Raw genomic sequence first — 26803 nt, forward strand, 5'->3', positions numbered from 1 at the left:
GTGGGTAAGCGCCCCTCTGGTGTTCAGAGTCTCAGCTTATATCCAGGCTGGAATGCTTGGTTTCTCCCTCTGGGCGGAGCATCCCACAATGGGTGGTGAGTCATGTGATAAGGCCTGATGGGCCCATTAACAGGAGATAGTCCAGGAGGGGGTTATCTGTGAGCTGTGTAGCAAAGGTGCTGATGGGCCCATTAACAGAAGATAAGCCAGAGTGGAGGAGGCAGGGAGCACTGCCTCACCTGGTTTCAACAGTTCATGAAGATGGTGATAGAATATACTTCAACCCAGGACAAATGAATATCAGAATTCTTTTAGGTTACCTTTCTTACTAAGCAGGCACACTGAGATATTATGAAAAACACATTACCAGCAATGTTTATTGGACAAAGAAAGAATGCACATAACCATATGTTTTAAATGTAGGACAGCGGAGTTTGTAGTGATTCTGCTTTCCTTCCTTCTATTTGAAGTATTTCCTGTGTGTGTAAACTCATTCTCACTGTTCACCAAGTAATGTGATTGTTATATTGTTGTCAGAAGAATTCTTCTAGCTTTGTAATTGATTTTATTTTACAGTTGTGATGTAGTTAGAAAGCTTTTTTATCCTTGTGACAAGTATCTTTACATCTCAAATGTTTTAGGCTTTACCTTACTACACTTCAGCCACATGTACTCTTTAGTGAAGTTTATCAAGATTTTAATCGTAAACTGTAGACTAATGTCAGCTGCTTTTTACTTATTTTTGTTGATTATTGTTGAATGGATATGCCTAGAACTTTATTTTAAAATTACTTTAGCCATAGACATTGAAATCAGACTGAGGTTCTCTTAGAGAAAACTTATTTGTAGCTTAAGGTGAATGATGCTAATACATGTGGATTGCTTTAATTTCTCTGAGTTTATCTTTATCTTTGACATTTGCTAGACAGCAGATTTTTGCTGAAATGGCTCTAAGTTATTGGAGACTTGAAAAAAGGACTGAGGATTTTTATTCACTAAACACACTACATTCCAGGCTATTAAAAAAAAAATAATCTAAATGCTCGTGCTTTTCTCTGTCTATGGTTAAATATTATTTTTGTCTCCAGGGCTTACAATCTGGCACCTCTCATAAGCACTAAATTCACTCAGTCAAAGGGTTGGTAAGAAGATCACTGCCACACCCCTTAAAAAAAAAAAAAAAGACAAGAAACACAAAAGCTACTTAAATAATTCTCTTCGGGGTAGGTAAGTCTTCAGGGATTCTTGTCTGGACAAGCAAAAAGAATGTTTACAATCCTCCCCTATAGCAGAGCAGCAAAACACAATGCATTTCCCTCGGGGCGAATTTTTGTTCAATCATGAAGGTCTGCCATTACTAAAGGAAGATAAATAAAATACACTTACCTAAACAGCAGCTTCCAGAGCAGACTTTTCTCCCTGCTTGGTTTGAAGTGACTCTTTGTCTTCCTAGAAACGTCCACGTTAATGAAATGTTTTGCTCCATAGATTCCTTTTGTGGGACTCTTAACCTTTTTCTAGACAACCTTTTGGGACAGAGTCATTTTAAGTTACAATTTAACCTAACACAGTGAAAGGACGTAGCTCGGTTACGATCTAAATTCCCTGGGTTTTTTTCGCTTTAGAATGTTAATTTTCTTTTTCTTTTATAATTTTCATCATTATCTCTCTAATATCAAGTATATCCTCATAATTTACTGGTGTAAAACCAGAGTCCTCTCGGAGCATGATGTCATCTATCGGAAGGAAGTGTTCAGCTCTTTATAGGAGAATTTTGTTCTAAAATGGGGCACTGCTTTTGATTTACAGAAAGAAAAAAAAGGTTTGCTGAAACTACTTTCGGGAGCATCCACTAAACGCAAGCCTCGGCTGTCACCTCCGGCGTCGCCCACGCTGGAGGCCGAGCAGGCGGCGGCAGAGCTGGCCCTGCAAGGTGCGGTGGGGCCGGAGCTGCCGTCGGCCGGCGCTCACGGCAAGGCCGGCTCGTGTCCCGCCGACGGCGAGGCCTCGGGGCCGGCGCAGGAGGCTCTGCACCGCAAAGCCGCCTCCCTGGACTCCTCCGTTCCCATCGCCCCGCCGCCTCGGCAGCCGTGCTCATCGCTCGGGCCCGTCCTCAGTGAATGCAGGCCCCTCGTGTGTGAAAGGTAAATTATCCTCCGCAGCTAGACTTGGGCAAAGCAAGACAAAGTCCGTTCTCCCGCACTTGTAGTATATGTTAGAACTGCTTCAAAATGCTGAGATTTTATAGCAAGACGAAACTTACTTTTTCACATTTCTTTATTGACTTATCAACCAATACTCGGGTTTATATTTGTTTACTTTTCATGTTACTTTAAAGTTTTTGAATGAATTGACACTCAAATATGATGATCGCAGGTTTGGTATGAGCACTGAGGCAGACAAAAAAGGCCTCCTATTTTTCAAAACAGAAGCACATTATATTCTTGCAATCAAGAGTATCGGGTAAGTCCTGATCTTTAGCAGTGTATAACTGCCAACCTAAATATATGGTGTATGAGGCCTTTATCTATCTATGTGTAGGCATCTTAATATTTGATTTCTCGAGCTTTTGCAAAGATACTTTTTACTGCCTGAATGCCCCGCGGCTGTGCATCCACAGAGGCTCTAGGGCAGCCTCTGTGCTCTGGCAAGTGAGTCTAAAAAACACACAGTTGTCCGGACTCTGAGACTGACAGGCAGTTGCTTAAATGTTCTGTGACTTTTGTGTCCACCTATAGTTTTTCAAGTTTCAGATCCTCAGCAGAATGTGAAGGAAGTGGCAGTTTTCTAACTACAGCGTCTTTTATTCTTCCCGGTAGTAGACAAGCAGTATGAAGTGTGTCATAGGACTTCTTTTGCAGTAGCTACAGGATTTTGTGGTGTACAGAGGAAAAATAGTAGAGTTACAGTATGAGCAACTCTGGGACTGATCTGATTGAAGCTGACTATTGTAGACTTTGTTCTGATACTGTTACTTCATGGTGTGTGGGCATCCTGTTGTATTTCCAGAGGTCCACTATCTTAAGCTATGCCCATGTCTTAAAACCCAGACAGTATATAACTTTCTATTTGTCTTTTAGTTCACTTATGTCATACCTCTAATATTTTTTGAAAGGTTATTTCTGTTTCTACACAATTTCCTTGCAAGAGATTTCTATTTCATACTGAATTTGTGAAGTAGATTTACACTTATATATGGAAAATAAAGCCTGAAAGACACTTCCTTAAGAATAACATCATTCATTTTCACATTATCATAAGTCTGTTTGGCATATTAATATGTTTTTATGCTTTGAATGTGAAAATAATACTAAATTTATTCTGGCATAATCAGTACATATTAACATAAAGCTCTTTCTATCATCACAAAAAGTAGTTTTTTCACTTCCATGATGGAACTTTTTTTTCTCAGAACTACTTATGGAAAATGACGATGTATATTTTTTTTATCTAGTAATAACATATAGTCAAACATTTTGTTTATCCTTACTATTATTTAAGGGATAATTGCTACTGAAGAAGCAATGCTACAAGATAATTCTCAGCGGTAGTCCTGCAGAATTGTTACATTTTTGTCAGTGTATTTAGACAGAATTTCATCTGAGTTCCCTTTTGTCCTTTTCAGGACAGGGTTAAATTTTTTCTTTCCTGCTGATGTGCTCTTGCACATTTCCTTTGGCTGAATTTCTTATAATGTGATGGTTAATAATACTTAAAATCTACATTGTACTCAGTATCTTCAAAGTAATTTAGAAGTATTGATTAATCTTCAGCAGTCTGGTAGATGTGGTGGGTAAGAATCATATGGCATCTTCAGTGAAAATTTGAGTTGGGGAGGGAAATATTCATGAGGATAAGCTCAACAAAAAGCTGAGAAGCAGAGAAATCTCCTCCTTGGATTATTCTGCTCTTCCATCTCACAATTCCAGTCACAGATTACAATGTAACTGAAGAATTCCAGTTTGGAGAATTCTAGTCACCTGAGACTCTGCAGTGGGGTTCACTCATTTCTTTGGATTCACCAGCCAATACCGAGATTGTCTTGGGATTTCTTGTATTGATGCAGTGCTGACAAGGCCAAGGATCATTATGTTTTCTTTAAAAAGACCCAACTCCCTGCAATTCCCAGAGTGAGACATGCTATGCTACGAACATACAGGAATTTAGCGACCTGAGGAGTTTACTTTTTCCATAAAAGTTAAAAGAAAACTTAAAGCTCTTTTCATGAGCTTTCTCTTTTAGAGGGAAATGTTGTTTAGATAGCCTTAAATCTTACAGTAAATATACAGCATTGTAATAATAAACTGCCCAGCACACCACAGTGGTGTTAGAGACTTGAAGTTGAACCTAAATACACTGCATATCCTAAATTATAGAATGAATCTTTCATTCAGTTACCATGAAAGAAAAGCGGTAATTTTGTTCTGTGATTAAAGTGACCCTAAGTAATTTCATCTACCACAAAATGACTGGTGTAACATCTGCTCCCAGTGAGCAGGCCAGTGGCTTTATAGGGCAGCAAGCCTTCCCCCATCTGGCACCATTTAATGCTGGTAATAAATGCTGAGAATCACTCTGCCCTCGATGGGCGTTGGTGATCTGTAGGAGTCAAGGCACCCACTCAGAATCTGACACAAGTTCAGCACAACAGCAGGGCACACTTGAGCTGGAAAGTAAAAATTCTAGAGGCAAGGAAAAAAGCTAAATCAGGAAGCTGAGTAATATTTATTAGTTTAACTTGTGTAATGGTAGTTAATTCCAGCTTTCTGTGTTTCTCTCAGCTACAATTTTCTGCATGCGAGAAAGTACTATTATCCACTTGTTGATCAGGAAAACCACAAATAATTGTCCAAAAATCAACCACAACTAGGTGGTAATAAAAGCCGTATTTTGTGTACAGTGAAACAGAAGCATGAAGAAATGGAGAAACACGTGAAAGATATAATCTTTTCCATGTTACTGAAAAGTGTGAGAAATGCTACTATTAAAAATGAAAAGTAGAATGAAGAAATGTGAAGACAGACCACCCTCTTCAAAATAAAAAATAAATTCACAAATACAAGGCAAAAGCACTGTGGAATAAAGTCAGACACATTAGGAATACCAGCAAACAACCGGTGGCAAATGTATTGGCTACTTCTGGGAAGCGAAAGTCCTTTTATTTTTATAATACTAACATTTTGTCACTACCTGACTAAAAATAATTACGATAATATTTGGAAAATTAATGAAAAATGTTATAAGACAGCCAAAGAAAAATAAAAGAAAGGAAAAACTTCATAGTTGTTCAGCTTAGGTGCATGTAAAATATTAAGTGATCACAAAAGCTCTACTAATTTTACCTTCTGTCATTGAAAACATTTGGATATACTGAATAGGGAGATAAACAGGAAAGTGTTTTGGAAGGTTCAAACATGAGGGAATGAACACGTTTTTCCAAAACATAGGTCATGCTTAGTAAACATGATTATTTTTTCTTCAGGGACCTTGCAATGAACTTCTGAGCTGAAGCAAAAGCTCTTTATTCTGCATGAAATTGGTAGTTTTGGCAATATGTTGTAGATGATGAAATAAGTAATGGAAAAATAGTTTTTGTTCCATAGCTAATCCAGGGTGATCTGGATAGACAGCTGTGTGAATGTGTGAGGAGTCTGGGTCTGATCACCTCTCTGGGCAAACAGGATTTGTAAAATGTGGTAGAAAATTTGAAGAAGGACACATGATTTACAGGTGCAAAGCCTTCATTAAAAATTGAAAAAATACAGTAAAATAGCACTTTGCAGGGGTGTTGACCTCTGTTATAGACACTAGATTTCAAGATAAATATCAAAAGAGTTGGGAAACTAAAATTTAACAAGTACCAAATTACTGCAGAGGACAGGACACTCTTAGCTCAAGACAACTGTTTCTGTGCTAGCTGGTGATCCTCGAGGGAGGACAAAGAGAAGATTTGCAAGCAGCAGCAGGGAACAGACTTGTCTTTCAATTCAGGGGAGCACAGAGGTTACTGAAGGAATTAGAGACTGAAAATAAGCATATTTCAAGTCAAACGTTTACAAGGCAGTGTTTGACAGACTGCAAGATGAGGCAGGCAGGTATTCTTTCTTGAACCTCATTTTTTTAGCAGACTGTGTAGTGTGCTGGTTAATTTTTAGCCTGGGAGCAACCTGCTTGTTAACAACAGTAGAAGTTCTTCATAGCTTTATTGCAGTTCTTTATCCTTTGCTATCTTGCCCTTGTCCTGCCTGAGTAAAGGCTGTTGTTTTAACTCAAGCAGTTTACAGTCTCAATTTAACTTACATTTTATTAAAAATATTTTGTTCTCATTTCCTAAGTCAACATTAAAACCCAAGTTGCCCACAGCAGAACTTAGTGCAGGCCTAGGTTGGATGCAGGGCATTCTGGAGCTGCACACTAATAAATCTTGTAATTGGCTTGGTAGCTTTTATGAAGCATGAATGTAATAATTCCTGTGCTCTGAAATCTGGGGATTGCCAAACTGAAACAAAGTCATGGCTTATAAGTCACTAATAAATAACATTTGACAACTAATTAAGTCCAAATATGTTTTGCTCTACTTAGATTTCCTAAGAGACTTTAATTATTTACAAAGTGCGGCCACACTTTTCTGAATGCTTTTAACTGTATGGACAGACTTAATTTTTGTTTCGTATGTTCTTAAGCAAAACATTCTACTATAACACAGTATTTTTGCTTCAACATTACAGAATTAACTTGTTTTATTATGTGTGTATTGAGCTATAACTGGCATTCCATCCTTTACCAGACTATATCCTGTTACTTTGTCTTTTCATCAGATTGTTCATTTATTTTATTCTATTAAAATAATAAATTATTTTAAACTTATTAAGATAATAATTATCTTAATCTGTGAAGTAATAGAGTTTTACGTTGATGTGAACTGAAACTATGGAAGAAGAGATTGGATGGTGTTATGCATGGTAAAAGCAGAGAGAGAGCCTCTTTTTAATGCCCTCATATTTGAAAAGCGATTTTAATGTGAGAGACTCAAAAAATACACTTTGTGCCAAGTGCTTAAGAAAATTGTTGAGTTGAATGTAGTTTTTAACATAGTAGTACACAAGTTGAGCAGCTGTGTCCAAATAAGATGGAATGTTCTATCTTGAAGCGTTTCTAAGGAAAATGAAAATTATTTAAAACAGCCGATCATATTAATAGGTTTTGTTGGTTTCCTCCTTTTGTTCTTTGCCTTTCCTTAAGAGCCATCACTGGAATAATAAAAAATTAAACATACACTTGTAAAATGATGCTTAGGTACTGCTGTGAGTGCTTTGATTCTTGTTGAATCGCACTGACTGAAAGAGTCTGAAAATTTATATTGGAAAAAATGTTTACAATTTTCTCCTGTTATTTAACCACTGTCTGTATTTTACAGGGATCTTGGTGAAAAAATAGTCACAGGAGATGCATGAATTTGTCTTAAATTTATTATTTTGCTATTGTTAATATCTGTTCAAGACATACTTTAAAGTTGCTACATACTCAGCAAACAGTTCTAGACAGTTTCCTGTGTTCATATGCTTCAACAGGCACAGAAATATTTTTGAAAGTGTTGGGTTGAAAAAAAAGGCGGGGGGGGAAGAGTGGGGCCAAAAGAAAAAAAGAACCTAAATGAAAGTGATTTTTTTTCTAATTACACAGGTACAGGGTTGTGGTATCCTATCCTCCTCAGAGCGAAGCAGAACTTGAACTTAAGGAAGGTGACATTGTTTTTGTACACAAAAAACGTGAGGATGGCTGGTTCAAAGGCACTCTGCAACGAAATGGAAAGACTGGCCTTTTCCCTGGCAGCTTTGTAGAGAACATTTGAGAAGATTCATTCCAAGAGCTTCAAATCATACTGTACTGTAAAATAGCACAAATATTTTGCCAGAAAAAGCACAGTCATTAAATATTTTCAAATGACTGTAATGTAAACAAAAAATGACATATTTTTACAGTGTCTATAGCACAATTACACCAGCGAACAAAGGAGATGAAGGCATCTGCTGGTTTTATCACTTTGAATTCTTAAGTGTGATGTGTGCCTTGTACTGTCTGATTTATTATATAGAGGAATTTTTTTCCCCAAGTATGTTACATAAATGAGCAATTGTTTACAAGGCTGTAACTAATTTATTCTTGGGTTTTTTTTTTAAACTTGAATTTTGTGTAATTGCTAAAATTCTTGTGACTATGATTTTAACAAATTATTAATTTATGAAAGAATAACAAAGGGGAAGCTGGATTCTCTCCTTATGAGCAAGCAATTATATCTGATAAAGAGTCTCCCATTTATCCTCTGGACATTTTTCCCCTACTGTGTCTGACAGTGGAGTAAGTCTCTGTTGTGTGAGTTAATGTTGAGTGGTGGTGATGTGGCGTCAAATAGAATTTGCCAAATGGGGAAAAAATGTGTAATTTCTTCTTTGGACAGAGTAAAAAAAAAGTCAGTGGTGTTTTTGAGTCTAGATTTACTTCTTCATGAATCACCTGAGTAATGTTTCCAGGAGGCAAAGATGTATGTGAACAACTGAGCAAAACCATCTCAAGGTTAGGATCATCTCAAGGTTAGGAAAGAAGAAATTTAGGAGTGCCAACAAGAAATTCCCTATACCTTCTGTTCATGTAGTAACTTGGCTATTTGAACAAAGCTTAGCTTTGTATTTGTGTATTTGGCCAGGTCTTTGGGCATTTAGCGCTCAGGATCCAACAAAATTGGAAGGAATGTTAAAGCCCGACACTTAGAATGAATATAACTTGAAAACATCTGTTTGATAAGACTGAATATAAAAATAAAATTATAAGTTGTACTTAATGTCTAAAAATGCCTAAGATGTGTAATTTGCTGTTTTCTTCTCAAAATGATCTGCATGGCCAAGAGATGTTTTAAAATGTCTGAGCAGTAGTGGTGGTAAGTGATGCACTTGTGTTAAAGTAAAAGGCTGTATGAAACACTGTGAAAACTTTACTAACTTCTTAACCATTGCTACTTTGCTATGTTCTGACTTTTTCTTTGTCCTGCATGTGTTACTCAATTCCTGCAGTAATGTAACTGTGCATGGTTGGCATTTTCCATTCCAATTTCCTGCCGCTGGGTTATTTTGCTCTGAAAATTTCCCAAAAGCCACTTGACCAAAACTAGTGAGCAACTCGCCTTCAGCCAGAGAAGGTGTCCAGTGTTTGAATCATGAATAAATTTTTTTAATGTCCTTGCAGCTGATGGACACGAAAGAATGCAGCGTGCAAGAAATACATTGTTAGTCTTTCAGGGTTTTTTTACAGAGTTGACACTGGTGAACACACGCGCTACTCAGCTGAACTTGGGTTTTTTTGGGGCTTTGTTTTTTTTATTGTTTGATTATAGCAGTTTAATGGTGATTTTTTCTCATAAGACACTGAACACCATCATCTCGATTTAAATCCATTTAAATTTGATGTAATTTAGCTGTTACTCAGCACTTTACAAAGGGAAGCCAGTAAGGTGATTCAGTGTCGCACAGTACACAGAAACAGTGATCTGTTAAATCCTTATAATTTTCTTGAAGTTATACATTGAAAAATATCAAATGTTAATGACAGAGATTTCTTGCAAAATCAGGTAGTATCATGATGGTCTTAAGAATAAAAGAATTATATCTATAAATATATATAGTTGGACATGACAGCATTCCCAAATAACCATCTCTCTTAAACACTGTATCATTCAGTTTTTGCATTTTTAAATCTTTTAAATAGTTTACTTGAATATTCATGTAATATATAAAGGTTTTGTGAAATGAATTTTAGTTAGAAAGAAGCTGATATCAGCTTTTGTCAGCATAAATTGGCACTAGTGTGTCGTAATCTTATTTTGGAAAATTTAGTGCATTTTATATTAAAGACTACTAAAGGTTAATTTTTTCTATCTCTACTCTCCATATTTTAAACTAAGTGACTAAGGTACCTCTATTAATAGAATTTCATGATGTAAAGTCAGTTAAAAATCAGCTGTTAATCCAATAGTTCTGTTAGATGGAATACATTTTTAATTGATTTTTTTAACATTGAGTCAATGTTTGTAAAAAGGGCTTATTACATAGCAGTGCAACAATGACAAAAATGCAGTTTATCATGCCTTTTTTTTTGTGATCTTTTGGGGGTTATTTTTTGGTTTTGGCTTGGGATTAATTCAGTGTAGAAACAGACAAACCCTGTGCATTTGCTTTGTGTAATTCCATAAAAAAATTTTGTAAGGTATTTTATATCTATGTTTGAAGTCCGGTGAATGTTAAGTGTTTGATTTATTATGTTAAACTTCCAATCCTAATAAATATTTTCTTAGCAAACAGCTAGAGCAAATAGTGTATGCAAACATTAAACATAAATTACTTGTAAAGGATTTGCCAATAAAATTCCCAGAACTTGATTTCTGAATTCCTAGGAGGGTATTTCTGCTCACAGAGAAAAAGTCGTCAGATTCTGTGATGTAAGAAGCTTGGAATGACGACTCTAATGTGAAAACTGTAGAGAGAACTGAGGACCTGGCTGATCTTTTCCCAACTCCTTATTTCAGCAAGTCACTTCAGAAAAAGGTACGTAACTCCATCTCAGTCTGTACATGATGGAATTACTGTCTCACCCACAGCATATCAGGTACAAAATAGTTATAAACTGCTTCCCCTAGAGGAAGAAATGTCTGGTGTAATGGGCCTGCTGTGGATATACTAGGAGAGGTTGAAGCATCTGCCTGAACTTCCCCTGTGGGCAGAAGTGTTGGGTGGCAAGAGACTCATTGGCCTGAAGAAGTTTCCTGTGCACAGCAGTCAGGCAGCAACTGGCTAATGAGGAGACCAGGATTTGCATGTGGTTACATGTCTGCTGTATACACGTGGCCTCTGGGAAAACTGGTGGAAATTAATCCTACAAGTGTTTGCAAATGTTTAAGACTTGGTAAATGTTGCAGCTACTGCAATCAGCTCAGTGTTAGCTGAGACTGATGAGCAGAACCTAAATTGTGCTAACAGCAAATGGCGCAGCATTGGGTGCTCTCTGAAAGAAGCAGCATCTCATCTACCCTCCCTTAATTAACGGGGATGAGAGGAAGGGGAAGGCAACGCCATTCGTAGAAATGCAGAATGGAGAATATAGAAAAGCAAGATATATTTGTTTTTTCCAAATTGTGGTCTGACATCAGTGCATCCATAGGAGAAAAGTGCACACAAACATCGTGGCTGTGTAGCAGAAGTAAGACTGTTTCTTTGGGCTGGTTTTTTTTTGTTTGTTTGGGGTTTTTTGGTTGGTTGGTTGGTTGGTTTGGTTTGGTTTGGTTTGGGTTTTTTTGTGGGTTTTTTTGTTGTTGTTTGTTTGCTTGTTTTGTACTGTAATTATTGAGTAATTCTAATAATGTGTTTAACATTTGGCTTGCCAAAGGTACATGAAATCCTGTTCAGCCTCACTTCATTTAGCTCTGCCTTATAGCAGTTATGGCAATTATGACAGTTTTGCATAGGCTTAAAAATACGGCTTCTGAGCATTCTGGCTTTTTTCAGAAAGCTGACAAGATATTTTATCTGGCTTTTTCTTTCCAAGTAGCTTTAAGCAAATGTGTTTAAAGGTGCACATTGACCTTAATGAAACACAAGAATCCGCTTGTCTAGTTCAAAAGATTTGTGTCTGGCATTACTAAAACTCCTACAGTGTAGTCTTTCATATATGTGCACAATTGTGGCGTCACTGCTTTCTGTACACCAGATACACCACTATTCTGTGGATTCCTACCATGCTTCTGCAATATGTATACTTCTCAAATCATGCTCCGGTATTTATTCCCTGCACTTGGTTAATAATGGTGATAATAAGCAGATTTGAAGCTTGATTTGAACAAAACCAGTGTCATAAATCTTATGAATAACAACAACAGCAACAACACTACTACTACTAATTCTTTTTTAATGGCATACTTGCAATATTTGTAAATAGGAACAAAAGAGTTAAGAATGCTGATGATGAATGATGATAATATGGACATTAGATGTGGGGAAAAATGGGAAAGAGAAAAGGATTTGGAAGATCTGTATTTGGGACCTGAAACTCAACTAACAGTGATCTTACCTGAGTTACTGGAGTCAAGCTCTCTGAAAGGACCTGAGAGGAACTTGGATGTCTAAGGCTGAAGATGCAGCCCTCAATCTTTATCCAGTCTCTTAAGCTTCTATTTGTTTGGTGCTTGTGCCTAGAACAACTGCTGTTCTCCTGTCAAATACATTTGAAAGCCAAAACTAAGCATCTGTATTTCTGAATTTAGTTGCCAGTTTGCATTAATAAACAGGGGTAGTGTCCACTTTCTATATATTTTATGCAGTAACACTAACATTAGAGGACTGAATCTCTTGGGAAATGCAAACCAAGATGAGTGCATTCTTCTTCCACAGTGTCATCCCCAATAGCTCTTACCTTTTGGGATACAAACTTGTTGACAACCTTGTGGTAGGCACCTGCTCTTGAAAATTTGAGGTGTCTCCTTTTTTTGCATCTATTTCCTCCTTTGCCAGCTGAGGATTTCTGTGCTTCTGAGGTATGTGGTGTAAAACGTGCTTTCAAAGTAAAGGCTGACTGGTTTTTGTGAGTTTGAAGATAGATTCTCATGGATTAGATCTGCCTCCAGGTATGATCATCAGCATCTAAACCCTCCTAGGAGAAGTCTCCTCGAGCCTGCGCACTTTGGGCAAGAGACATAGCTGATCCATTTTAGCAGCTGCAGAGCACTTTGTTCAGAATCACCCTGGTGCAGGGAACAAAACAAAATGAATTTGCTATACCCAATCGGCAATGTGCAAAAGTCACTCAAAATGTTACATAATGAGCATTTAATGTGTGCCTATCAAATCAGAGTGGTTACACTCTACATAATATTAGCAGATCTCAGTATAATCTATCTTCCTTCTAGTATGCTCTTTTCTGTCAGCTGTATTATTTTACTAAAAAGTAGCAAAATCAGTTCTTAACTGCTCTACTGTTCCTACTCAGTGGAGTAAAGAAAATTTAGACACAGTGACATTAGCCCCAGATTTCAATTACTCACAGTTCTAACAAGCTTGTAAAAATTCCCCTTAGCACATGTAAATGAATAGCACTTGGCTGCACTGTGCACCCAACTCCAGTGCCCAAATGGTTCACGTTACACGGCCCAGAGGCCTTCTGATGTTTGCATTTAGTAGTCATTCAGATCAAAACCAATTCACTGGATGTCCAAACACTAGCTACATTCTCATTTCAGAGTGGTGAGAACGGCCTGTACAGGAGCGTAGAGAGTGGAAATTTGGCACATCAAGACAAAATACACTTCAATCACAAAGGCAGAAAGAAAAAAGTCAAGATTTTGAAATATCTGTGCAGGTGTTTTCTTGTCTCTACTACTTTAGATAGAACCTCATTTCACAGAGCAAATGGACTTTAATTCCTGACTCCCCCCAAACCTCCCCCTTCCCCATCCCCCCCTTCCCAGAAAGGAAAATAATATAAGCCGTTAGAAATACCCAAATTCTTTGGCATTAGAACACATGGTTGGATTCTCAATTACTCCAAATCAGTGCTACTTCATTGATTTCATTAAACTTTGCTGGCATACACTGAATATGCCCCCTACTGTTAAATAGTGAAGGAAAATATCTCATCTGCCCTAAAGGAATGAATATGTTTGAAAGAAACTGAGCTGGATGATTTTCATACTTGGAAAATACAGATCTATTCTGGCTGTGTTATGCTTCTCTCAAAAAACGTTTGTCCCACTGGTACAGCTGAGGCACTAGATCAAAGATGATGCCTTTTAGCAGCACTGTAAAGCATAGAAGACTTGCTCAGTTTTCAATCAAACCTATAAATTTCCACATCCACAATTGCATAGTAGGTTTTGGTTTGCTAACAGCTGCTAGTCCCAGAATCTTTTGTGGTTAGTTGCTGCTGTATTTTCTCATGGTGTATCTGTGAATGCTTGGGAGAGAAGATGAGTCAGGAGCAGAATAACTTTAAAGTGGTCGTTGACTTTGTTCTCCACAACAAGGGACGTGCTCTAGGTCAAATTTCTTATTTCAGCTGGCTGAACTTCTGAATAAGCTGAAGAATGTTAGCTCTAAAAAGTTTACAGTTCAAAGAATTTCTCTCCGCTCCTCTGATAGGCAGTCTTAGTGTGTCTTTTGAATACACACAGATCAGGGAAATCTCCTTATTTTCTTGCTTATCACAGCATTACTGTACGCGGCTATCCAGCCTCTAAGTTTATAGTACACAAGGAACTATTTGTCCCTACAGTCACTGAAATTCTCTGCATTGAATAATTTAAAATCTGTGATACACAATATAGTTTTTTTACAAGGATAAAGTTTAATACTTTTTTAGAATAAAGTACTATGTTAGTACTTTAGTACTATGTACTATGTTAGTACAACTAAAGATGTTGTAAAGATCAACATTTTCATGAAAGATAAGAACACATGCAAAGAGGTAAACATTTTAAAAGTTAAAAAAATCATCCTCCCTAGGCATTCAGTATTCTTGATTACTTGCACCAAATGTGTCTTTCTTAATACTGAATGGGTTATTTCTGCCACAGACAGAAAGCTGGAGAGTTTCTGTTGAGAATGTCTCAAATAAATAGAAAAAAGAGAGCAAGAATGAGATGGCCTTGGAATTCTGTCTGAAGAACCAGAGACTGGCTCAGGACCAAGTGGTCCAGTTGTACATACCACAGCCATATTGCTGTTTGGAGCCATAGCTGCTCTCAAGAAAATGGTATTTCTCATTTGTTCTTTACCTTACCTAGAATACTCCTTGTTAAGGAAATCCACATAGATTAGTGTCAAATGCAGATAAAATTTGGCCACGATGGCAAAACACAACAGTGCTCTTGTAATTTGTTTCTCTGATTTGGCAGTGTTAGTGAACACGGAGATGATCAAAGAAAAAGTTAACTACTAAAATATAAAATTCTGTAGGTGATGTTTCTCAACATGTGCTGTTCTTTACAGCACAGGATCAGCAGGCTTGAGCATCAGTTTTTGAGTCTGGGAAAGTTACACAGTTCTCTTTGTGAAGACTGACATGTCAGCAGTGAATGTGCTAGTGGTGAGTGGGTGGGAGGAGAAGCAGCCCAATAATTACAGAGATCAGTGAAACATTGTCTGGTCCAACCACAGCTGTTTGGGGGTTTTTATTTTACAATATGCTATTCCATAGTAAAGGATGCTAACGCTCCTTTCCCACAGTAGGTCAGGGAGGTCTGTAAGTGGGTGTGACCAAGTGCTGGAAGATGAGGACCACAACAGAACTTAGATGGTTTCATGTCTGGGGGGCCTCTGGTGACAGCTGTCTTGTCAGAGCCCCCCAGTGCAGGCCCAGCCGGGGCTGATGGCACAAACTGCTGTCAGAGCTGCACGACAGCTCAGATGGCAAAGCCAGGCTGTGAGAGCTGTCACGTCCCTTCAGAGGTCACACTGATGGGAAATGGTTAGTCAGGAGGATGTGTCTCAGTGCTGGGCTGTGTTTATGCTGGCAAACCTTTGTTGTGTGGACTCCATGTTGTGTATTACTGATGAACGAGATGATGTGGGAATTGTTCCATCTGCTCTCTTCATACTTTTGCCGATCAGTGTAACAGGTTTGGTTTTGACTATGAAGTGTCACAGTCTCACGGGGACAGTAACCGAGTGTACTCGTGCAGCTATGATTTAATTAGCCCACAGCCCTGTTTCTATTGAGTAATGGCTAAATCTAAGTACAAGAAGTAGCTTTTGTCAAGTGCAGGAACTAGTTTGGGGAAAAATTAGCAAACGTGTACTTTTGAGCCTCTTGGACTTTATCATCAGATACTGACATCAGAGGCTGGAACTCCTAGTTGTTTGTGTGTGTGTGTCTGAAGATCTGTCATGCAGCTGTCTGCATGTTTTCTCTACTGCAATCCTGTCAAAAGTAATATTTTTCAGGAAATAAGTTTTTTTTTCAAGGGCACCTATTAGATTCTGGTCAACATCTGGTTAATGTTCCTTATTAAAAGCTTATTTCTGTCTGGCATTACAAAAGACAAATAGGAAGCCCATGTTTTTGTAACTAAGGGCACTACGGACAACTTTACAAAAGCTTATATTGCTGGCTTATGTTGTGTTTCAGCTATATATGGTAACACAGTAGAATGCTTTTGGAAGAGATATTAGATGCTGAAATAGTGATTCCAAATATAAACAAGGTCCCTAAGGCATGAATGTAATGTCTTGCTTATAACTTTAAATTACTTTTTTATAGCTAAAACTAGCATGTCTAGTGGCTAATTATAATGTACCCTGATGTTATGCCCAACCATCTCCTTTTCTCTTTTCCACATGCACCACTTGACCTCCTAGGCCTTCATTTCATAAAGGATTAAGTGCATTGGAGTGTTACTAAACAAAAAACTCCAAAAACAAACAAAACAAACAAAAAAGAACAAAAACTTTGCATAACACGAGTAGATTTAAACATGACCTTAAATGTCTGAGGAGGCATTTTGCTGAATTCTAGTGGTTTTTTCTCTCTGGACCATCCTGGAAATGTAATGGCATGGTTCTAAGAAAAGAACAAAAACAATGCTGTATACAAAGAGAAGTTATTTATGCTTTTTCTAATTCAGCAAAAATAAATGAAATTGACATTTCAAGCCTGAAATTGATTTCTTGGATACTGTAACACATAGGACAGAAAAGTACAGCACTTTGGAGAGCTTGGTTATGTTCTCTGTATTCTAATTGGAGATCCTGTTCCATTGGATTTAAAAAAAAAAATTAAAAACTCCAAAACAAAAAAAGAGAAGCTATTTTTATGTCATCAAACTAAATGGGAATTGCAGTACTTACCTGTACTGGTATGGCTTTGTGAAGAACAAAGTGTTCAGCAAGTGTTGGAGTGTTATTGAGATGGCCAGGCTGAAAAGGTCGATAACTGGCTGGTTCTTGAGACAGGCCAGTCTGCACTTTGGTGGAGGACAGATTGCCATCCAGTGAGTGTAAAAGGTGGGGACGTAAAAAAATCTTGGAATGAGATTCAGGATTATTCTATGTTCACAAACTTGTGGGTGGGGAGAATAGGAAGTAGCAAACAAAGTAGGGATCTGGTAGTTTCCTTGAGAGATCTTTCTTTTATATTTGAAATAAAAACATGTAGTTTCATGCAGAATACAGAAAGATCATCAATTAGTTAGGCAAAAACTCTGCAAACATTTCAGAGGTGAGGCTGGGATGAGGTGGTTTGGCTGTTGCTGTCTTTCCTACCTGTTACAGTGGGAGCTATGAAAACTCTGCTGAGGGTAAAGGAGTCTGTCATTCTCAGAGAGGTGTCAAAGAAAACTGAGCTAAAAACATGAAGATTTCCAGCTTCATGAATGAGAATATTTTGTCCTCATTTAGAAACCTTCTCAACCAGTGCTGTTCATGCAGGCACTCTGCTGATATGCAGATTAGTTGTAGAATGTCTTGCTCAGGTTTCAGGGGACTTTATTTACAGAAGAACATACGACTGGACATTTGTAAATCCACCTGGCAGCGCAAACTGTATGAAATAATCAATTCTTTTGAACAACAAGAAGGAGCATCTTCAGCTTGGTAAGTTTGTGAGTCACATAATCACAGAATGGTTTGGAAAGGACCTTAAAGACCTATATCCAACCTCCTGCCACAGGCATGGATACTTTCCACTAGACCAGGTTGCTCAAAGCCCCATCCAGTCAAGCCTGAATCTCTAAAATGACTTTGGTTATATCTCAGAAAAAAAAAAGAAGACTCTAATTTCCTCAGTTTCACAAAATTTGTGTCTGTAGGGTGCAAATTAAAAATATCATAAAAATATTAGCATTTATTGCTTTAAAAGCTTCATTCCTACCTAGGCCCCATTCAATAGTCTCTATCTCTTCATTTCTGGTTGCCTCTATCAGAGGCTTAGCCAATTCCCCTGATTCAGGAATCCACGGCTGACAAAATCCCACAGCTCCAACACTAGTTCCATGAATTCAAAGAAACAGTTAAAGCTACGAAGGATGTTGCAACTGGATGCAGCTTTACAGCCAAAAGGACTTATAAAACATTTTGCAGAGTACTGCTGTTAAAAATAGCTATGCATTGAGTTGAGAAAATGCAGAGAGGCTGGATAAGGTCAGTAAGCACAACATTACCCAGTTCTTACAGTGGAGGAAATTGACCTCCCATTAGTCCACATGTCATTCAGTAGATGGTGTCCTGGCATCTTCTGGATGAGGCCTTTCTTGTTTTTTCCTTCTTATCCCATTTGGTCATCTGTTGTGCTCCTTCCCATTACTCTCCCGGGGCTCTTTTCTGCAGGATTGCAGCTTGTTCTTTTCTCTTGCATCATTGTCATCGGGCAAGAGACCAGTATGTCATAAGTAGAATTGCTTAACATGTATTTATCAGATTGTTTATTTACATATACTTAACAGCTTTAGAATATAAATGCACAAAAAACGGCTTCTGGTTTTTCAAAGTGCTTGCATATTCCAGCAAACGACAATCTGGCTGTTTTTAGCAAATTTCACTTAATTTATTTGAAAAATTACATGAAATACAGAGTTAATGTCAAACCTGGGTTGTTTGGGGATTTTGAAGCACTTATGTCTTTTTATATCTTTTTGGAAACTCCCCCGACCTTTCTTAATCGACATCCTTTTAAGTTTTGCATGAACAAAATTACTGACAACTCCCCTAATAAAAGAGAATGCCTTTTCAGATGGGATTTAAATCCTGTATCTATCCAGCAATTCACTTTTTGCAGGTGTAGTCCTCTTTCTACTTTAGAGCCTAAAAGTGCTTCCACTTTTAGGAGGAATGACAGTAACTATGTAGTAGATGTTTCCCTGGGGCTCTGCCAATATGGGAAGCTGACAGTCATTAGCCTCAATTAAAGATGGGAGACCTGACATTTGGAGGAGAAAAACGAAGTGATTTGGCAAGTCTTAAATTTGTAGCATGCCCTTTGAATCTCAGTTCATTGGGGCACCCTTCCCTTGAGGAACCTAAATATTCTATGGTGTTAGCATTCCATTCCCCTGCTAGATTTTTTCTCCTTCTTCATTTCACATAGAAAATAATCTTGGACCAAAAACTCCTGAGAACAGAAGCTGTCATGTCTCTTTTTTCTCAGAAATGGCTGGCATGCTCTTAGTTGTAGGAAATCAAATTGTAAACACATCCTTTTTTTCTCTCCTCTCCTCTCCTCTCCTCTCCTCTCCTCTCCTCTCCTCTCCTCTCCTCTCCTCTCCTCTCCTCTCCTCTCCTCTCCTCTCCTCTCCTCTCCTCTCCTCTCCTCTCCTCTCCTCTCCTCTCCTCTCCTCTCCTCTCCTCTCCTCTCCTCTCCTCTCCTCTCCTCTCCTCTCCTCTCCTCTCCTCTCCTCTCCTCTCCTCTCCTCTCCTCTCCTCTCCTCTCCTCTCCTCTCCTCTCCTCTCCTCTCCTCTCCTCTCCTCTCCTCTCCTCTCCTCTCCTCTCCTCTCCTCTCCTCTCCTCTCCTCTCCCCTCCCCTCCCCTCCCCTCCCCTCCCCTCCCCTCCCCTCCCCTCCCCTCCCCTCTTCTCCCCATCCCCCTCCCCCTCCCCTCCCCCCCCTCCTCTTCCTCCTTTCTTTCCTTCTTTCTCGTGGGCATCATGTGATGTTAGCTTCCTTAAACACTCATATTCCAATGGATTTAATGAGTGCTTGGGAGCCAGATGGCATGCCATATTTTTTTCAAAACATTTTAAAGCACACGACAGACAATTCATGTTGACAGGAGTGCTTCGCTGAGGTGTCTGTAAAGCAAATGTGTTACTTGTTACTATTAGAGCAGAATAATTGTTTATGAAATGCATCCTCAAGTTCAACAATGATTCAGTGAAGTAAACAGAAATAAACTGTGGTATGTAAACACTGCACACTCTGCAGAGATATTACCCACTTGTTCCAGGTAATTATAATCTGAGTGATGCAGAGTGGCATTATGCAATAATAGATGCTGGAATCAAAATTCAGGCAATTTTGTATGAGAATATCCAGTCTGTGGGCACCATTAAGGAAAAGACTATGGCTGGAGACAATAAAGATTCTTCTTTTTCATGTTAGATGGAAAGAGAGATGCATTCTTCCTTCTTTTATCTACTAGGAAGAGAGAAAACAACAAAAGCATTATCCATATAGAAGGAAAATAGATAAAAGCAATGGACATTTCTATCCTATTTAAGAGTGGTTGAAGTTGTAGGTTCAGCTTAAAAAATCATGGCTAATGATCCTTGTGCTGGTGTAGAAGCAAGATATCTGGTTTGGGGAAAATAGCAGGGTCTCTAATAAATGCATAGTCTTCATGTATCCATCTTTTCTGGTTTAGCAGCTACACTGTGAAAATTAGGAGGTAAATACTAGCTTGAATACTCTCTGAACCTCTATTTTTTCCTTTTAAAAATGTTAAACATGGACAAATGTAATTCATTGCTGATTTTATTCATTATTTTTTTCAGTGCTCTTCATAACTGACTTTTCTGGCAAATGTAGAGTTCCCTAAGAAAACAAACAAACAAAACCAAAACCCACCAAACACAAAAAACCCTCCAAAACAAAACAAAACCCTAAACAAACAAAACAAACAGTCAAACAAAGGTATATGAGTTTTACATCCATCAAAAATACTTGTGTGGGGAGTGTTTCTTTTGTCAAGAAAAAAGAACATGATGTGTAGAAACTGGATAAAGAGAGGCTGAATTGTGACTGAAAGGAGAGCTTGTCTACAGCAGGCTGAGGATAATCCAACCCTGCGATGTGCAGTATACAGTATATTCTCTATGCTCAGAATAGAAAAAGTACAGAAGGTTTAGGCAAGTGAGGATAAAACGGTAGAAGTATATTTAAAATATGTATCTAGGATTACATATATATAAATTTTTCCTGTTCTGGAAAATAGAAATCAAAACAGGCTCTTCTATCACCCCTACAGCTGTATCAGGCTGTATTGTGTAGCTTTGAATCAGAATTTCTGTTCATCCCTTTTGATGGTAAAATACACACCTTCTAGACTGATCTGAATTGCTCTTCCCATCTTCTTCAACTGTATTTCCTATACAGTTAATACATAGGATTAATAACAAAATTACCTCTGGAGTTCAGAGATGGTAGCTTGTGCAATCCTGGGTTTCTGCAAACCACACTACTGACTGTGTGTTGTCGGGCAGGAGTGGGTACCAGATATCTTATGGGGAGCTCAGAAAATGTTTGACTTTTAGTAAAATCTCATCATAAACTGTTCTCTTACAAATCAAAACCTGTATGAGGGATGACCAAAAAAGCCCAGCTTTTGAAATAAGGTAGGTATGCATTTTATATAATCAAACATTATTTATATGACAGTCTGGTGTGAACAATAGCTAATTTTTCCAAGGATGCTAATCTCTCCTGATAATTATTGCAAGAAATTATTCACTGTGATAGATTAATGAAAAAATAGTGTAAGCAATAATCTGAAAACATCCCTTTTCATCTTTAATGACCTAATTCTTACCTCTTAAGCCAGCTGATTGGGTATTATTATGATTGACTACTTTATTAGAAGGGCATAGAACAGTAAGGGCTTCTGTATGTCACAAGAAGATGAAGTCTTCATCTGCTCAGTTAAGTACATGAGTGAGATGAAATGACAGCAAAGTATTTCTGCAAGAAGATGTGATAGGAAACCAGATTTATTTAGGAACAATCTGATAAGAGAAAATTGAATGTTGGAAGTTCTAAGCATAACTCAATGTGATTCAGGCTGCAAAATGGTAACGAGCTGTAAAGAATATTGGTTTTGACATTTCCTATAATACTGGTGAAGATAAAGGAGGTGAGCAGTCTATGAGATCTGAGTGATTGTCACTAGCACTAGCACTACCACAACCACAGTTGCCATTTATTATGGAGTATGTTTAACAGTCATTGCTGGCAAATCATCAGCTGAAATTTTGCCAGCACAGATCCTTATGTTTAGGATCACAGCTATTTGCAATTATGGAGGGATGACTACACAGCCCCTTGACTTGCTGCTTTCCGTCAGTAAGTGGATGTGCTACATTAAGTTGGTATTCCTGTACTCAGTAGATTTGTGCCTCCTTAGGGCTACCCTTGAAAACATATTCATGGTCACATATTGAATGTATGCTAAAATAGGTGAGGCTATAAAAACAGTTAGTGCTTGTGGATGTGCCTTCAGTTTCCTGCCTTAAAGAGCTTTTGAACTCTTCATAAATGTTATGCATGTCAATGTAGGTATTTGGGGGAATCATTGAAGTATTTCACTTCCATGTATCTCAGATCTGCTATTTCCTGGGGGCTAATTAATGTGTTAATTAAACAAAGAATTTGCTTTGGTTTGCTTTGTGTAAGTCCTAGTAACTTCTTATGAGAAGGGAAGTGAAGAATCAACTCTTGTTACTTATTAACTATGTTTTTCTATTCCTCCAGCTGAGGCCTCTAGCTGAATTTTCTTACCCTAATGAGTTCAGTCCAAATCACTTGGTCAAATCTCTCTGCCTTTATTCCCCCACAGCTTTATTGACTTTGCTCACTTCTCCCAACATCCTGTCTCCTTCCCTCTTCTCAACAAAGCAGAGTTTACTGACTGTAAATATGAGTAGATGCAGTAAATTTCCAGGAGACTGCATCACAGGACCAAAGCGGGCAACAATTTGGATTTGCCCGTACTGATACACAGTAGGAGTGTCTGTGACTGGACAGGAGTTGTGGGCAGAAGCTGATTGTCCAACAAATGTTTCTTGAAGATAGTTTTGCAGGGGTGGGTGATGTCGGGGCTGTTTAACGTGTCAGGTGCCTCAGGGCAGCGCTGGAAGTGAAGTGTTCCATTTCAGCAGCAGATGAAGCAGCAATGCCCGACTTCTCGCAGGGAGCAGCAGCAGTTCAGTGACCGTGCTAACTCAAACATGGGCCTCACGCTGACGTGTGAAATAATCCTGGTCCTAGTGGGAAAACCTGTTTAGCCAGGAGGATATGAAAACATTAGGTAATTTGCCAAGGTTCTGATAGCTTTGTTTTGTTCTGGGTTTTGGTGTTGCGTTTTGAGTTTTCACAGAGCTTTTATACTTTTCACAGAGGTACCAGGAAGAAATTTCTTCAGAGGAAGAATTTTTCAAGTTTTTGAAAAGGTACCTAAACTGTATAAAACCACTTCATGTAGGCATGATAAAAGTTCACTGTTATCTCACAAGAACAAATATTGCAGAGATTTTTGCATGGTCCAGAAAAACAAAACAGACTGCAGTGTCTTAAAAAAAATATCACTTAAGAGCAAAAGTGTGACAATTTGGCCACTTAAATACCTGAACTGGTGTGGTTGGGAGAAGTCTGCCAAGTGGCAAAATACTGTGAGGCAAGGGGTGGGGATTTTTCTGTCATACAAATTAGGCAGTCGGATTTTTCCTCAGCAGTTTATCTCAGCTTTGTGTCACTTGCCTAGAAGGCTGAGGCCATATCAAAGACATCTGGGAATTGCAATATAAAACTTGTTAGTTCTTAATGTATATATTTTGTATCTGCGTATATAGCATATATATATATATAAAAATATAAAATTAGTAACTAGACCGGATTTTTGCAAAGGTAAATGACAAGTGCATTCCTGAAGAATGGGAAACAGAAAAGAAACATCAGCCTCAGATCTGAGCTGTCCAGGCAAGATGAAAAACGATGAGAAGCCCTGAGAGCTCACCTAAAACAAGGCACCTAGTCCAGTTACACCCTTTTTTCTTACAGGAAGAAATGCATGGCCGTGTGTGACCTGCCACTGAGTTATCATTCAACCTGGAAAGAAGGAAACCGCTTAAGTCCTTCCCTGGCTTAATTCTGTTCTAAGCCCATGACTCCTGTATCCCAGATACATGCCCCCATCATGAGATTTGCTTAAGCTAGGGAGGTCATCTTTAATACTCCAGTTGAAAAGCAAAATAGTTTCTTGAATGTTGATTTCAATTGATGCTTAATCCCCAAGGTTTTACATTTCCGGACAGTAATCATCTGGCTCGAGTGTCAAATCTCCTTGGCCCACTTTAATTTTTTGTTCTTGTTCCTATAAACTGAAACCACTTCAGACTGATGGCTATGACAAGCTTGTTCAGTGGTGAAAAACTGAAGTTAGTGACCATGTCTCCAGTAAAGGAGGAGACTTGAAAGCAGGTTTTCTTGGAGCCAAGTGCTCCAGCCAGCAGGCTTTTGTTTCAAACAGGACTGAGCATGTGCAGCCACTTCTCCAGTTGCTTTGTCTCAGGCCTTACACAAAACCCATGTCATGTGGGAGGTATGCTTTCACAAGCAGTACAGGGAACAGTACGAAAATACTGCTGGACATTAGAGCAGCATTGCTCCTTCATGTGTGACTCTTGGCAGAAATTTAAGAGGCCACAGATTCAGGCATCGCTGTGGTTAATGATTAGACTCAAGTTCCTCTGTAAATCTTGCCTTAAATCAAAACCCAGGAGGAATTTGAAATAGCTGATAGAGGGGACCTCAGTTACAGTGGCCCCTGCTTTGTGCTATTCTGCTCTGATTTGCATTTTGTGCTGTTCGATACATTAAATATCCTTCCCTGTTTGAGAATATTCTGGTTTTTTCCCATGTTAATAGAAAATTTTTTACCTGAAAGCAATATGTTGGTAGTGTGGGATAATGATTAAAAAAATTTTAAGGAATAAATAACTCTCTTAGGAAGAGTATTTTTAATGCCTGAATGCTTTAGGCTTGAGGAAAGACAGCTGCATCATTTTGTACATTGTAGACAAGTTCCAAGTGTGTGTATACATGGTCACACAGACAGACATACAAGAATTTTTAGCTTATATTTTCACATTAATAGTAAGCCAGGCATAATAATTCAGTTCAGTATTGAACTAGCTGTTATAGATTTGGTCACGATAGATGATGGAACAGGGCTATCAGATCAAGGTCTTGTATCAGCTACTGTTCCCCCAAAAGGGGAGGTAATCATTATGACACTGATCTGTCTCTTGCACTCCACTAGCTCCACTAGCTTTAATGGGAAATCAGTGTGAATAAACTGGCTCAGATGAACTCTGCTTAATCTGATCTCATGATTTAACCAGGCATCTGGAAAAAAAAGGCTAATGTCACTTTGGCCAATGAATGAACACACATCTCGTTTTAAACACTAAGTTAACGAACAAGAATTAAACAGAATCTTGTCTGAATTTTTGAAAAGGATATTTCACTTTGTCAGCTAAAACACACTTTAAAACCCCCACACTAAACTCTTGCTTACTCTGTGTCAGCAAAATTTTAACAGTACAGGACAGATTAGTCTTTCTTTAACTTTTTTACAAGGGTAGGTCACCTGAATGGATAAGGACACATGTCAGAAATAAGGTAAAGTTATAACTACTTATAATTTTTTTTCACCTAAAATCTGCCTGCTGCTGTCCTTGTATAATACGATGTTCATAGTTATTTTCTCTGTAGTATACACATCTTCACAAAACATCACTAAGGTCAATTTTTTGCCCTCTGTGTTATTTTGCTTACAAGGTTCACTTGAAGTAAAAGCTATCCTGGTCCTTAATTATGCTAGGTACCGCAAGTCTTGGTCAGAGACTATTCTGAGTCACAGTCCCATCTGTCAGTGCCTGTTCTTTATCACTGGGACCTCCAGGCTTTCAGAATATGGCATGTTCTGAAACGTCATTGTATCACAAAATCTCATTCACTTTTTTGAAAAGAGAGATGCTTGCAATCTAAATACGCTTCCTAAAAGAAACAAATTCTCATAAAAGCTTTTCTTCAAAATTTTATTTTTCTTACAGATGTTTGCCAATGCCTAAATCTGCTTTTTCTTCTATCTGTAGAGAGTAATCTGTGGAAGAAGAATCCTACATGTACAGAACTAATGTTATTAAATGCTCTACAGCTCCCCGGTAACACTTAATATTCTGAAATTCTGAAAAACATCTTTCAAGTCAAAAGCAAGAACTGTGTGAAGTTACAATCCCACTTTGTTCACAGAAACTCCAGTAGGATTTCAACATATTACTCTGCAGAAAAGAATACCAGCAATTAGTATTAATAATTAATTATTAATAATTTAAATAATATTAAACATTAATAACAACTTGATAATTTTTCTGAAAAAAATATGAAGTGTACTCTCGTACAAAATTGTGATAGCTTTTATTAGTATTCCTCAAGGGATAAAATTTACTCAGTGTGTGTGACTTTTAATTAAGAGTCCACAGAAACCCCTTCAGCACATCATCAGACATAGACCATAAGTGTAAACAGCATTACTGTTATAACAGAATACGTTGTTTCATACTAGTTTAATTGCATATCATGAAGTTTGCTTTGGTTCCTGAACAGGAACTCTCTTCAGATGCTTCTGTATTTTGGGCTTATCTACCTCAACGTGTTTGAAATTTAACTCTTCTGGTACAGTGCTGCCTCATGCAAGATCCTTGGGATTTTGGGGCCAGGATGCATGAAAATGAGAGAAACAAAATCCTGATTCATCTAACTGTCTCTACATGTGAAGCACCTTTTTGTTCGGGAAGGGGGTAACAAGGGCAGGACTGAGAGCCGGACGCAGTGAAATGGAGTTCCCAGGCGGCCGGGGTAGGGTGTAAGCAGAGGGGCCGCCCGTGTGCGAGCGCAGCGGACACGGGCGGGCAGCGCCGGCTCCGGCCCGGACCCTTCCCCCGCCGGGACCCGCGGCCCCTGGCGGTGACGTCACGCCGCTTTCCGCGACGCCTGCGCTCCGC

The 26803-nt window shown here is 38.4% G+C and overlaps 1 protein-coding gene across 3 annotated transcripts in view; it reads left to right on the top strand.

Moving 5' to 3' along the window:
• The window catches only part of SH3RF1 (SH3 domain containing ring finger 1), an 85142-nt gene extending 74791 nt beyond the window's left edge, over positions 1 to 10351 (top strand). For 2 of the 3 annotated variants that reach the window (XM_066186013.1, XM_066186012.1), the window contains exons 11-12: positions 1810 to 2144; positions 7684 to 10351. In XM_066186013.1, coding sequence (XP_066042110.1) covers positions 1810 to 2144; positions 7684 to 7852 — 504 coding nt within the window. In that variant the 3' untranslated portion in view covers positions 7853 to 10351. Of the gene's footprint in view, positions 1 to 1088; positions 1228 to 1809; positions 2145 to 7683 lie in introns of those variants that run through there. The other variant, XM_066186014.1, reaches the window with a different exon arrangement.
• The last annotated feature ends 16452 nt before the right edge of the window (positions 10352 to 26803 follow it).

This window comes from Chamaea fasciata, unplaced genomic scaffold (genome assembly GCF_029207755.1).
Source record: "Chamaea fasciata isolate MVZ Bird 193981 ecotype frontalis unplaced genomic scaffold, bChaFas1.0.hap1 SCAF_6, whole genome shotgun sequence".
Lineage (NCBI taxonomy): Eukaryota > Metazoa > Chordata > Aves > Passeriformes > Sylviidae > Chamaea > Chamaea fasciata.